At 34.0% G+C, this 15,639-nt stretch overlaps 1 protein-coding gene across 1 annotated transcript; it reads right to left on the bottom strand.

The window, feature by feature from the left end:
• Positions 1–5,173: 5,173 nt before the first annotated feature.
• On the bottom strand, positions 5,174–14,120 carry LOC108197059 (3beta-hydroxysteroid-dehydrogenase/decarboxylase). The gene is made up of 12 exons (XM_017364540.2): positions 13,699–14,120; positions 12,770–12,859; positions 12,550–12,683; positions 12,277–12,447; positions 11,781–11,897; positions 11,622–11,701; positions 10,741–10,939; positions 9,827–9,944; positions 8,345–8,519; positions 6,816–6,972; positions 6,288–6,354; positions 5,174–5,687 (listed from the first exon to the last, which is right to left on the bottom strand). Exons 1-12 carry the CDS (start codon positions 13,916–13,918, stop codon positions 5,473–5,475), a joined length of 1,743 nt encoding a protein of 580 aa, XP_017220029.1. The 5' UTR covers positions 13,919–14,120; the 3' UTR covers positions 5,174–5,472.
• Between the last annotated feature and the right edge of the window lie 1,519 nt (positions 14,121–15,639).

The following is a 15,639-nucleotide window of genomic DNA, read 5'->3' as shown; positions in this document are numbered from 1 at the left end:
TTCAGTTCAGATCCGGAGGAAGTCAAACATGAAGGCAAAACGGATAAACAAGGGAGTAACAATTGAATTGAATAGCAGAAAAAGAAACGAAAGTAGATATTATTGAATATTTTAACTATTGAGTTGCCGAATCATGAAAAGGAAATGTTTTCTGTGCAGTGAAATTTGTCTTATATTCGTTCCGCAAGGATTAGGTGTTTTTTTAGTGAAATTTGTCTTATATAGTGTCTTATAGTGAAATTTGTCTTTTTATGGATAAGGGATGATTATAATTCAAATCCAGATTATATCCAAATATGACTAAGTTTTGATCTTTGATATCCAAATCCAATCCAACTTCTGGGTTTCTCATCGTGAATTATGGGTAAATGACAAGTAAATTCAAACCATCTTCCAATCCAGATATAATTAAATTCTGCAATTTGATATCCAATTTACTAAGTCCGGGTTTATCGAAATTTAATTTTCAATTTTTTTTAACAAGCTACATCTTGAATTTCACTAGAAATTTCATAAAAGCTAAAGTTTAAATGATAGTTTAAAATATTAAATACTAAAATATGGGTCATGTTCTAGAGAGAACCACTAACCATAGAACCATAGAACCATAATTTTTTAAAATTAAAAAATATATAATATATTTGTTACATAGTCAATGGCACTATAGACCCAAAATATTTAAGATAAAAATCAGCGCTCAATTTTGATTTGATTGACAACTTTCCAAAATTCACCGGCGCTACTACATCAGCAGCATCGAATCATTCTCGAATCATCAAATCTTCAGCATCTTTAAATCAAGCTTCTCTGTAGAAGGTGAGAACAATTTTATACATATATATACATACACTCGTTGATGAACTAACGAAACCATTGATTATACTTGCAGTGCACGAAGAACAGTGCAAACGAAGATTGTGCGATAACAACACAATGGATAAGATTAAGACTAGATTTTTTACCAAAACTTGTTGGTGTTCGATTGAAAGTCTTATCACAAAGCTAAAGTTACAAGTGGGGATATTGAGGTTCACATGTTGAACCTCTGTCTAGAGGAAGTCGTATCCACCATGTTTTCAAGTGTGTTGTCGGAGGTGATTAAAAACAATTATCGTGGAATGAGTATTGATGTTGATATGAAAAAGAATGTTGTACAGTAGAGAGCGTTCGAATTGAATTGTTATTACAAATATAAAATTCCACCATAACTGAAGTGGCACATAAAGCGGCACATAAAATTCCACCTTAACTGAACCGCTACATAAAGGTTCATATGCAGAACCTCTGTATATGGGAAGTCAAATCCAACAAGATTACAATTTGGTTGTTTGAAATGACTGAGAATAGTTATGGTGGAAGGAGTATTTGTGTGAATTGGGGAAAAAGTGGCACAAACACTAAAGTTCATAGTACGAACCTCTATCTATTGGAAGTCAACACCAACAAGTTTTGGTGTTGATATGAAAAAGAAGGTTGTAATGTAGAGAGCGTTCAATTTGAAGTGTTAGTATAATTCTAAAATTCTGAAGCGGCACATAAAGGTTCATATGTTGAACCTCTGTATATAGGAAGTCAAATCCAACAAGATTACAATTTGGTTGTTTGAAATGACTGAGCATACTTATGGTGGGATGAGTATATGTGTGGAATTGGAAAAAAATGGTACAAACATTGAAGTTCATATGCTGAACCTCTGTCTATAAGAAGTCAAATCCACCAAGTTTGCAATTTGGTTGTTCGAAATAACTAAGCATAGTTATGATGGATTGATTATTTGTGTTCATTGGGAAAAAAGTGGTACATTACAGATCATTTGAATGAAATATCATCACCAAAGCTAAATTTTCGATGCGAAACTTACAAGTTTCTATTAGCTACTTTTATTAATTTTTGTATCTTCGATCTTGTGAATCATAGATATAGTTGGATGATTATGTTTGGAGATTTTTATTTTATTCCTCATTACCTAATCGTGGTACAAGGAGTCATGTTCCTCTTAGAAACCTTGGTCTAGGAACCTTTAAATCTTCAAGTATTAATAAGTGTTCTGTAGCAGAACCTTTGTGTATATTCACTTAAAAAAAGCGTTCTGTAGCAGAACTTTTGTGTATATTCACTTTAAAAAAGGGTTCTGTAGCAGAACCTTTGTCTATATTCACTTTAAAAAAGGGTTCTGTAGCAGAACCTTTGTGTATATTCACTTTTAAAAAAAGGGTTCTGTAGCAGAACCTTTGTGTATATTCACTTTAAAAAAGGGTTCTATAGCAGAACCTTTGTGTATATTCACTTTAAAAAAGAAATCAAGTAAAGGTAAAATTAAAGTACACTGAGATTATAAACGTGAAGAGGAAATGTGTAAGAATAATAGAGCTGCCAAGATTAGCGGAGTTCATTTTGTAAGAATTATAGTACGAGAGGTTATTGTAGTTGAAGGTCCATCAACCGTTAAAATCTAATGCAGAACCTCAAAGTCCTGATGTATAAAAATATAGTTGTCATGTAGAAAAGTCCCTATATAGTAACCAGTTGGACAATTCTTGAGAATTATCTTAGCCTCACATTCACACTTACGAGTATTAGTCCTTCTACGTTTAATCGTTTTCCCCTCAAACTTTCCGGCGCTACTACACTCTACATATTTATGTGTCATGACTCCACCTTTGTATTTTGCAGAGCTCTTACGTACAACAAGCCCGCATAGTCGCCCATATTCAGTATAAAATTCAAATACAGCTTCAACATCTGGAAACATCTGATTAACATATGGCTTGGACTTCTTATCACATTTCGGTATCCAATATTCTTCTCCGTCAGGTGATGTGTACTTGTACGAATCCACATAAATATCTTCATTGAGCTCATTAGTCTCCCATGGAATGCTGAGTAGCAGATTGTGATCCGTTATTTTCAACAGATATAATGTAAGATAAACACGTAGATTGTCAAAATATATAAGAATTGGTGTGCGGCAGCAGAACCTAAAATAAAGAGACGTGAGTATACATTCGTGTTTCTTCATGAACGCCCTCCATTGAGTACCAAATGAAAGAACACGGAATGTAGTGTATGGAAAAATATGAAAAACAATCTGAAAGTAATACATACAGCTAAGTTGTAACTGTTGTTTATGATTGATTTTGATTGATTTTCAATAAATGACAATATATGTAAAATTACACCACTATCCTTATAATTGATTGTACATATTTTATACTGATTGTCATATTATTTTTAAAGATTCCCTACGTTAATCTTGAGCCATTAAATCCAAATAAATCCAACGGTTGAGAATTGGTTCTATGGTTCTATTTTAAGCCTTGGTTCTCTCTAGAGCGCGACCCACTAAAATATATATACACAAACATATGGTCACCGTAACACCCTAGTCTCACATCGAGGAGTGCGGAGAATTTAGTTCAGCTTATAAGCATAAGTACTACTACCAATTGCACCAACAAATCATGATCTTTTGGGGCCTTGTGGTGGGCTTATAGATTACCCAAATTGTTGTAGTTGTGTCAGTTTATTTCAACTTATTTTCGGATTCAAAATTTGGGACTTGACTTGATTTTTGAAAAAACTCGGAATTTGACTTGGGTTGTCACATATGGTATCAGAGCCAGATTTCAAAAACTTGATTCGTCAAGTTGCCGGAGGTGGGGACACAAGAACTATAGGTCTAGAGGCGAGGACACAAAGCCAGCGTCAGGAATTTAAGTGAGGAATTTGTAACACCTTAGTCCCACGTCGAGAAGTGTGGAAACTTTAATTTAGTTTATAAGCATAAATACTGCTATTAATTGCACCAACAAATCATGATATTTTGGGGGGAGGGGGGCATGTGGTGCTAGCAAATTGGTATACATTAGTTATTTATTTGTACTTATAAACAAATACTCATTAACTAATCGATGTTGCATGTTATAGTCACGCTCCATTAATAATATAGAGTATAATAGAAAACACCTTTATAAACATGCAAAATATACAAATTAAGCGTATTATTTATTTAATATTTAATTAGTCATTAATTTTTTCTAAAAATTATTGAAAATTGATTATAATATCTAACCTGATTTTACAGTAGAATCATATTTGTTCAAAGCGGCTCTACAATAGAACCAAATATCAAAATCAAATTTTATACTTGAGTTGTAAGTGCTAAATTGTTTGTGTATGTTATGTATAGTTAGTATTGTACGTTAGAATCAAATTTATACATAAGTATGATTAATTCTGAAATTTAGAAAATTTTAAAATAAAAACAAGTGATTTTTTACGGGGCTTTATATAAGATGGTTCTTTGATCAAATTTTAGTACAAATCACTAAAATAAAAACTAAATATAAACTAATGCAATTAAAGAGGTTGGAAGGGTTATGCTACCCGGAGATGAGCCCTAGTTGGGTCTAAGTGAGAACTAATATGATGGGGCCTAGTGAAAACACGGTGGTGTCAGATTTGGGCTCTTTGACTTTCGGAGCCTCTCTATTGTCTGTTCGAAATTTTATTGTGCATTGGAATCTAATTTATACATAACTATGATTAATTTTGAAATTTAGAAGATTTTAAATTAGAAACAAATAAGTTTTTATGGGATTTTATACAAGATAGTTCTTTGGTCAAATTTTAGTACAAATCACTGAAATTAAAGCTAAATATAAACTAATGCAATTAAAGAGGTTGGAAAGGTTATACAACCCGGAAATCAACCCCTAGTTGGATCTAAATGAGAACTAATATGGTGGGGCTTATTGAAAACACGGTGGTGTCAAATTTGGACTCTTTGGGTGTTGAGAGCCTCTCCAATTTCTGTTCGAAAGTTTGATAAAACTCTAATTGATGTGACGTGAATTGAGTGGGGTTGAGAGTGTGTCTCAAATAGATAATGTCATGTAAAACTCTCATTGGGAGGTTTGGAGAGGCTCTTGTCCATGCCTCAAGTGTGCCTCCAAACCTCCCAATAGGCCAATAGACATCAAACATACTTGAGGCAGGCACAAAAGTCCACATTAGACCACACCAAGTCCCCATCTCAGGATCCATCTCTGAAAAAATCACATTTTCAGATTATATATTTAGAGAATTTTAATTCTAAATTACGATATTGAAGGTCTTTTTTCCCCCCCAAATATTTGGACCTCAAAAATCATATTTGCTACAACATAGTACATACTGTGAAATACTTTCAAAAATTGAAAACATGGAATCAGAAATGTAAAGTATACATGTAAGGGACTTTTTAGGCTTCATCGCGCCAAGTAGCAAGTTAGACAACAACACTATTATAACTACTGGCTATTGCTTTTCTCCTGATAAAATCATCGCTGCAACTTATAAGATATTTTCTGCTAACATATGAGTGGTCTTAACTCTTGAAATTTGTAAAGATAGTCACAACTGGAAGCATGAGCTCATACAACAAAAAGTTCAGCTATCTCGTAAAATATTTACATCCTGATAAGAGGCCACTTACATATGATCTTTAAAATGTGCAGGATCATCGTTTTCATTGTTTTCATGCATAATTTCATGAGTACCAAGTATATATGCTACCGACACAGGTAGGTTTTTCAGCATGAATCCTGTGAGTGCCCTTGTTAAGTTTAACAAAATCTCTGCTATTCCATCAATCTCCTCTTCATATTGCTCATAGACGAAGAACAAAGTGAATGCAAGGACAATTGCTGCATTTCATTTTGTGAGGTTGTCAAACAATGCTTGAGGTTAACAGGATGGAAACAAATATAAGTACTCGACATTGAATACGTTAAATGATAGTTTCAAATGAATTTCTTTTACATAGGTTATAAAAGAAATTTAGATATAAGTTTTACCAACGAATTTCTTTAACCCAACTCATTTAGAGAAAATTTCTTCCAAGACCATATGAAGTTGGAGACCAAGAGACCCATTCTACAACATTGGATAACATCTAATCTAATAGTTCAGATTTTAAAATTATCTAGTTCGGCAAACTTTTAAAACATCTAAACATTATGTTTTGTATTGTAGTCAACAAGCACAAACGTTATTTTTATAGATGCAAAACATCGTGTTCTGCAATGTAGCATGCAATGTTGTAAACAAGCAGAACAATGATATACTATAAATTTTAGTCTTTTAACGTTGGGAAAAAAAAGTCATTAGAATATTCTTTTTAAGGGAGTCCCATACATATCTCACTATACAAAATAAAGAAGTACAAGAGTCATGAAATATAGTATATGCGGGGCTCATGTGGTTTATTTAAATGTAATAAAATCAAAACGGAATATATTTCTTACCTACACCAATAGATGTTGTCAAGGAATGAAACACATACCACTTGAACAGGTACAACAAAGCTACAACCTGTGCTAGTCAAGTTGCCAGATATTAGAAACTCTCAATAAGTAGAAAGTAGCTAAACAACTCACACCAATATCTATTGATATTAGTTTTTTCGTGTTTATCATTAATACTAATATTGCTTAATCAATACAAATAATAACACTAATGTAATGATGCTTACAAATATATAAAATACAAGAATAGCTAGAATGTATTATATCACAAAGATTAAACTCGATAGAAATCCAACACAGAGGAAAAGCATATATTTTTGCTAATAACAATGGAGTACTAGAGTGGACAAAATAACTCTCAACCAAATACTTCTCATCATCTACAGAGCAGAAATTGCTCTCTCCATGTGTAAGTATTGAACTAAGATGGGTGAGAAATTGTCCAGAATCACTGGCAACATGAAAAACACAACTGCATACATTACGCTAGACTTGTCAACATTAAGGTAAAACTACAACAAAGCATACCTTAAAGAACGTATTCCAGTCCTGTCCTTGGGCCAGTATTCTAATCACATCACCTATTCTCTTCCAAATATGTGCTATAGCTCCAGAAAACGTTTTCATATCCACTTCTGAAATCTCAAAAGAAGATGCTGACATCTTCGGAAATTTTACACCAGATCTGTTGCAAAGGCATCATAATAAATAAACCTGAAATAATTGTGGAAAGGATGTGTTTCAATTACTAAAAAGTGTATATTTTAAGCTGATAACAATTTAAACCTTGAATTTTTTTAGTAAAGCAGACATTATGCTCCCTACTTCCCAAGATAGATATTCTAGTGTGTTGCAAGCTAACAAAGAAATTCATATATCCTCAATTGATGTACATTTAACTGAATAATGTCCATGGAATGACATAATCATCGGTTTTTCGTGTTTCCCCTTGTGTGTTAACCTTTCCATATAAGTTATAACAAGGTTTGCACAGACCAGTATTATTAATCGCAATATGCACACAGAAGCGCAAAGGCCCCCGGAGCATAAGCGCAACACTCAATGCGAAATGCACGGATTTATCGAAGACAAACAAATAGACATACATAAACGATATGTAAGTAGAATTTGTTACTTCATAGATAAGAAGAATTTTCATTGATAAAACAACCAAATGCATCATCATATAGATCCAAAGTAGAACAATTTAAAGTCAAAGTAACAAAGAATTGCAAAGTTGGTCCATTCTTCGTCATCAATATTCACAAAATAAACATCTTCACTAATATGATTCAGATCCTCAACAAAAGTCTTTTTCATCATCCTCAAGTCATAGGTGTATATACAACAATTGTATGTATAATTATATCAGTATAAACGAGAAATGTGTATCTTATATATGTGTGTATCTATATCAAAGAATCATATAAGACGAGTTTAATTTTGTCTCCCGTTCAATGTCTCTCGTCTAGTATGTATATCTGGTTTGTATCTATTAGTGTCAGTTGCTATAAGGTCCGTAAGGTTTTTTTTTAACCATTTCCTTTAAGAATGACCCATCTTTATAGAAGCCGGCTTATCTTGCGCTTTTTGAACTGCGTATAAGCACTCGAGGCACATAAAAGCAAGCGCATCACCGAAGGCACATCCAAAGCGATGCGCTTCAGGTGCGCATCACATCGCCTCTCACATATGTGCACTTTTAATAACATTGCCACTGACAATTTAACTATGAATCATCAAATATACTTGATATTTGAAGTCTTCCCTTTTTGGAAGCCAAAAGTTATCCTCCAGTTTTTAAATCAAAGACTGGACAGTTAAATTCCTTTGTCACCGACTGCCTAAAAGTAATGAATTTCAAACACAATCCTTCCAGAACTATCATATACAATATGGTAACTCGTCTTCTTAATAAAAAAGTGAAAAAAGATCAAGCAAAACCTCGATAATCTTAAGATAATGTCCTTCACACAATATGGCAGAGCATTTTAGTATAATGATTGATTAACTCTAAGCTACCCTTGTGAATTTTCCCAGCATTAATGTGCACTTACATATTTGAAGGCAGTTCACCATATCCGTATAGCACAAATGTAAACAGTACTAAAAGTTGGGCAGCAGATGAGATGAAAGTATTTCCACAAAGAAAAAGCCAGTAGTATGCCAGAACAAGCACACCAAAACATGCAAATGATTTCCTCTCATCTTTCCAAAGTAAAACATCGGCAACTGCAGCAAAAATGTATATACATTAGCATTCTACTAGAACAACTCAAGATATGCAAAATAAATTTAACATCACATATAGATGCACATTTTGCAGGTGATCACTGGAAACCAAAGTCATAAAGACCATGTTTTATTCAACTATTTCTGGGTGTAACAAGCATCAAGTGTAATGTAGAGCGTTAACTTCAATATGTCAACCACCACTACATTTGACATACTTCAATAATTTGACTCTAGTTGGACAATGTTATCGTGGCATGTACCTTACTAGTAAACATGGTTATCACGACGCCAAACTGAGCCTCAATACCGAGTACCCTCTAGACCACTAATTAACTAGTAGATGGTCGAAAAATCATGCATTCATACTAGATTTAATATATAGTATAACTAAGCACACATCAGTTTCATGGTGCAGGTCAAAAGTAATATTTTAAATACCAAATCAAGTACCTCCAAGCATATAAAAAACACAAGTGTGAGAAGACCATGTTGTATCTGTTTTTGTGCAAAATAGTAATGAAGTCAAATAAAACTAATTAGTCTCTAATAGTTGTATTAGAAAGTAAATAAATAAAAACAATTTAATTTTCATATAAACAGCGGAAGAAATAGAAAAAAGAAGTGAATAACTATTATGTATAAAGGTAAACATATATATAAGATACTACAGATATAGATTATATATATCACATGGGATGTATATTGAAGAAGGGCTCCTGCAGACAGACATCACTCAAATAGGACAAGAGGAACACCGAGACCCTATTTACTCAGAAACCCCAGGAATGTCAGAGGAGAAAAGTAAATGGAGTAGAAGAGGAGTGAAGCACAAAGCGCTTGAGTTCTTATGAATGCGGTACTGGGTCAGGTTCTGGGTAAAACCCGTAGTCGCCAGAAACTACAAGTTGCTGCTCGACTTATTATATAATACCGACTATGTCAGCTACTCACTAGTCAGTCATCAATGGTTGTCTTCTTAATAACCATGCTGATGAAAAATGTGCAAGGGGAAGCTAGCTAAAACATCCCCCGGTCAATATTGGTATATTAAAATGACATTAACATTAAGTAAACTTGCAGTATTAACATAGATTTAGTCACAAAATAATGGACTCGGATGATGCCAACAAATGTTGATTGAGCTGAAATATTTATTTCAAGGTTCCAGCCAAAAATTTAAAGCAGCAAAGATGACTAAATATTCCTCTGTCAAGTATACACATGTTACTTATAGGATATAGGACTTCCATCTTTAATATGTTTGCAGATTATATATTACTACACAACATGAGATATATTCCTACCTCTCCCGCCACCTAGTAGTTTGTCTACCTTTGATTGCTCATCAAAATCTCTATACACACTATAGGAAGAGGCTTTTGCAAAACTGGAGAACGATTGAACCGTTAGTGCAACACCATCCTGTATGTTTCAGAGTAAATAATGCACAAATAAGTAGTACATTTCAGAATTGTCATAACTACATTCAGTCAAATTAATAAACAGCACAGCATCAACTTATTTACTCCAAGAATAGAGTTATTCAATGAAATGCTTTACTGAGAGCCGAGTGCACTTAAAATCAAACTTGTGCAGCACTCGTTACTCCACGGACAACCATAATGGCACAGTGAGAAAAATATAGGTCTCTGAAGGTAAATTGCCAAATCATATGAGATAAGAAGGTTAAATTACTCCATTCGGCATATACACATATATAAAATCATGCTCTGAATTCCTATTCTAGCAGGTCAAGCTGTATTACCATTGATACTGCAAATAAAATAAAAAAGGTACACTGTCTGTATGCATATGTTTACACACACACACACACACACATATATATTAGAACATTCACCTTACTATATTACAAAAATAGATAACACTGCACCATATCTAGCCAGAAAAAGGAAAGGCAATTCAGCTTCCAGTAAGGAAGGATTTAAAAAGACGTAAGGGACGCAAACTAATTAAGTCAATAAAGATGATTGACAATATAGCTAAGTCTAGTACTCTATTTTAGTCACACATCATCCTCGAAAAGCTTCATAAAAAGACTTCTTAGAGGCCCAGATAGATATGCTTTTGCTAAACAACCTATATAAGTAATATTTTTATGGAATGTTAATTATCCGATAACATGAACTCCCAAGTTTTAAATGGTAGAAAAGCCAGAAAAACTAGCCGGTATATAGTTATGAAAGTATGTAAGGCTTACTTCCATCGAGACTACTGGCGAGTATCCGATATGCTTCTGAGCTGAAGAGCAGTCAAATGTTTTGTTGGAAGTAGCTAAGCGAACAACATAATGAATTCCCTTTAGATGTCTCAGCTTAACGGAGTTCAACTGTGCATGCACCCATCGAACATACACAAAGATATACTTTAACATCCCAGCAGGAAGCTGTATCATAGGTCTGTAATCAGAAAGCAATGCGAACTTCAATCAGAAGACAACTTAAACAGATTGGGGAAGTAGTATAATGAGGATTATATAAGAACACACTTCTCATTATGAATTCACCTTTATTCAGTGGTACATGTGTAGGCGCAAAGTAAACAGGTAAAATTATGCATGAACATTCAAAACAGTCGGTCCTTTTCCAAGTACTAAGAAAGAGAAAAAAGGAACTATTTATACATGAAACTATCTTAATATTACCAAGTAACCTCAAACATGCAACTAGTTTTAAGCCAGCAAAAGAACAAGAGTACAGGAGTAGAGAAAGCGGACATGTAATACAAGACAAAATATCCAACATTATTACAACCAAGTAGAACTTCACCGCGAGAGACTTCACAGGAATCGTCATAAAGATGAAAGTAAGAATTAGTCAATAGAACACACAGATGAAGATAGTAAAAAGTCAATAACTAATAATCTAAATTTGATAACCAGAAGGGTAGGGGATTTCAAGGTTGCGGCTGACCTACTGGAAGAATATTAACAAGATCACAGTGATCAGCTCTAGAAAAAATTTACTCATACATGTAGGTCCAACAATGACATGCTCCAGTCTTAAGTCAAGCAATGCAAGTATGCCTGATCTATTTTACCACGTGAATAGCCTAGAAACAAAAGAAAAAATCTTTACTTACCTTTGGTATCCCAAGCCCTCTGAAATGAGAGAGACAAAATCCCAGAACCTCGTTGGCTCTAGATTAGTGACAAAAAAAGCCTATGAAACATTGTATACCATCAAAGTCAATTTGTCACAATAAAATATTTGATTTATGGTCATTAGGCACTAACTATACCTTCCCAGATACAGCAACCATCTGAGAACCTAATGCTTCTTCGGCACAGACAAGTGCATGTGCAACATTCTCCATGTATGTGAAGTCAGAAATATGTGCACCACATCCTATAATGAACTGAAATGAAAAAATTATATCACTTAATCATATATGATGCAAGTAAGAAAACTGTATTTACGTAAGAATAATATCAGGAGACTCTATAAGACAAAAATCAAAGTATACAAAGGTGATTGAATTAAATCCATAAAACCCCTAAACAGCTTCTTTTATCTTGGCAAGAGAAACCAATAGCATAATAACTGCGATGCAGCACAAATACAAGGAAAACAAAATAGTCATATATACACATTTAAGAATATAAGCTTACTGTTATTGCTACGATACAAATTGATACTTTATAAATACCATAGCATCATTATTATTTACAGTTAACTTCATGTAGTTGTTGCCGAATATCTACAAATGATAGACAAAATAATTAATATATAAATACCTTCGCCCATCCAGATTTTGCTATATCTATTACAGATGGTACAAGTTGCTTTTCTCCAGGTCCAAAGACATTGCAAGGACGAACAGCACAAGTTAAAAGGCCATCGATATCATTAGCAAAGAGGACAAGAGCCTCTGCCTGGGCCCTAAGGTCAGTGCACATGTTCTCAAACTGTATTAGAGCAAACATGTCTTAGAAAGAACTAAACAAGAACGAAAATGACTAAAAAACAATTTAAAACCTGTACATACACATGATGAAGATTAGACATACTTTCCAAGCATATGGGAGTGACTCGTCCCCATTGTCTATATCACGCGACCCATCAGAAACAACATCTGCAGTACTTTGGTAGACAAGTTTTTTGACTTTACACTCCCGACAAGCATTTACAACATTTTTTGCTCCTGCCGAAGTCAGAATTCAACCATTAATGTGTTCTTTAAAGGAATGAGAAAAATATAGCTTTACTTCGTAAAACAAAGATATGTACCTTGAACAATGAGTGTGTAAGAGAGAAAGAAGTTATCACTGTATAAGTCCACATCATCCACGTGAAATACAACGGACGAGCCATTGATAGCTGCATAAACGTCGTCATACATGTAGTCAATGGCTCTCATAAAAATTGCATCATATGTGAGAAATTGCGATATGCACAACAAAATAGTAGAAGATACCAAAAAAAACAATGCCTCATAATTCATTTGTGAGCAACATGAAATTGCAAGATATAACATATATTTCAAGGCTGAAATGTATCAGTTGATTAGCAAGCATCAATCAATCAGTTTAGGCTAAAACTGATACAATGAATGCATATTGGAGACATCACTAGAATCAAAATGTTCAGATATAATCAAATAGACACATCGAGTACAAGCATCTCAATGCACTATAAACAGTTACTATTACAAATGTACTAGCTGCTTTTTCCATTTAAGAATAAGCTTGTTTGCCCTAAACATTCCTAGCATAAATGAAACTGAAGACACGACCGCAAGTTCTGAAATTAAAAACTGCAAAGTCCCAGTGGACACTCCAAATTACAACACAATTACTATAACTGATTAGAATATGTAGTTTCTTATACACACTACTAGAATTGAAATTCAGAGGGAGCGAGCGAGCTAGAATTGAGATACAGAGGGAGCGAGGGAGAGGGAGGGAGAGAGGGAGAGGGGGAGAGAGAGTCAGAGAGAGAGAGAGAGAGGGAGGGTGAGGGTGGGAGAGTGAGAGAGGGAGAGGGGGGGAGGGGGAGAGTGGGAGAGAGAGAGAGAGAGAGAGAGAGGTTACAGCCCTAGCTAAAAGTATAAGTACAACAGTCAGCAGTAAAACAGAGAAGCTGTTACAGCAATCGACATTACAATACAGAAAGTAAATATGAATTTAAAGATGTAAATACATATCGATAGCAGATACCTTGGATCAATCGGTCTGTATTGCGTAGATCAACAGAGAAATAGGAAGCGCGGCCATTAGAGATGGATTTGGAGAGGAGCGAGTCGCCATCGTCCAGATCGAGTTGCTGAGCGGAATCGGCAACTCGGACAACCCAGTGATCGAGCGATAAGAGACGTGAGACGAGTGCTTTTCCGATAACAGTTCGGCCGCCGAGTACGACGCAGGTTCTTAATTCCATCTGGATCCAGATAGATCGAGAGAGAGAGGGCGTGTGTGTATAATGTATAATGTATGTATAAAAGGCGCAGTGAAGAGTGAGTGCTAACAACTCCGACCGAGAGGCGCACTGCTTGGCTTGGCGCCGAAACTAAGAAAAATTAAGTACTGCTGGGCCCTCTTCTATTTTCTTCTAATAAAATTATCACACTCCGTTAAACTTTTTTTGTTGTTTGAAAAGCCGGTATGATAAAACATCGTATTTGTTCGGCTAAAGTTATCTCCAGGAGCACTTATTTTTACTCGTGTAGGTCTTGCTTATCACAGTATCCATTATTAATGTTCAGAATATCAACATCCGAAAAAAAAATTTAAATATAGTTTTTTTAACATTAGTATTTTGGATATTTATAACATCGCATAACGTTTGTTAAGGTTAAAAGAATAGAACCATGCTCCGCTTAGCGTTCAGAATTAAAATAACAAAATGTTATACTATCTAGTGTCTTATTTCTAAGACCATCCTATTCAAATCTCATTTCAATTTTAATAATAAATATTAAGATCATGTGCGGTGGAGGACAATTTTTAGCATGAGAACACTATTATTCTCCTGTAACAGAAAATATAATATGTGAAAAGTGAAAAATTTTCAAAATAATTATTTTACATTTTTTAAAAAATCCAAAATTGGAAGCGTTATATATTATCCAACCCCCAACTCTGTTTTTTGGATATTAAACTTTCTACGTTCACACCGTACTTGCACCTCACTTCTTTCTTTGTTTATTTCATTTTCTGCGTCAATCTTTTTCTTCATCTTTTTCATTATATTAATTTTTTTAACTTGATTTTGGATTTTCTTTTCTTGTCATTTTATTTTTTATGATATCCATGACCTTTTCTTTGTTTATTCAACAGCATACACAGGCCAAACTAGTTCAACATAAAGACCCAGGTTACATGTATCAAAATTTCAAATTTTCTCAAACCATATTTAAATAACATATTCTCTATAATATTTAAAAATAATCATAACTTACTATTTTTAAAATATATAGCCGTGATATAAGATTTAGTAAATTATATCTGATAATTATATTATATTATTTTAACCAACAACCTTTGTTTCTTTTTCTTTTTTTGAATAGGAAAATCATGAAAAAGCCATACGACATCTAAAAAACAGTCGCGTCGAACAAACATAAAACAGAAACAATCGTTGATTAATCCATTCTTCACAGAATCACGCGACTTGTTGAAGATAGATATTTACAAGCACCCTCTTCTTCAGGTTGTAGTTAATCCTTTTTGAGCTATCGATCATAATTGCAATTCCTTATCAGCTTTTATCACTAAATCAAAGATCATACAAACAAAGAAGAGAAAAACCAAAAGTCTCACCAAGGAGAGAAACAACCTAACTCTCATCAAGGAAAGACTACACCAAACCAAAATAATAACTAAAGATAAATAAACCTTGGATCCGAACCATGGAAACAAGAGAAATCGGATTGAAAATCCACCCGCTTGAAACAAAAAAGAAAGACAGCGAAATCTCCGATAATTTTAGGTCTAAGAATTCTACTGAGAATAGATACGGAGCAGAATCACAAAAACAAGAGAAATCGGACTGAAACCCACCCGCTTGGAAGAGAGACAACAAAATCTCCGATGGTTTTCGATCTAAGTTTCTCGAGAAGAAATATTATTCAAAAACTAAGAATAAGAAAAGTAATTTAC

The sequence above is a fragment of the Daucus carota genome, chromosome 8, assembly GCF_001625215.2.
Source record: "Daucus carota subsp. sativus chromosome 8, DH1 v3.0, whole genome shotgun sequence".
Taxonomy (NCBI): domain Eukaryota; kingdom Viridiplantae; phylum Streptophyta; class Magnoliopsida; order Apiales; family Apiaceae; genus Daucus; species Daucus carota.
Note: the sequence above shows the minus strand (reverse complement) of the source record. Positions and strands in the feature narration are given on the sequence as shown.

Excerpts from the sequence above, each read along its gene's own strand:
- LOC108197059 (XM_017364540.2), bottom strand. The coding sequence starts at position 13,918 with ATGGAATTAAGAACCTGCGTCGTACTCGGCGGCCGAACTGTTATCGGA. Across the intron at positions 12,860-13,698 it reads TACAGACCGATTGATCCAAG|CTATCAATGGCTCGTCCGTT; the intron begins GTATCTGCTATC and ends ACGTTTATGCAG. Across the intron at positions 5,688-6,287 it reads GACAACATCTATTGGTGTAG|CAATTGTCCTTGCATTCACT; the intron begins GTAAGAAATATA and ends AATGAAATGCAG.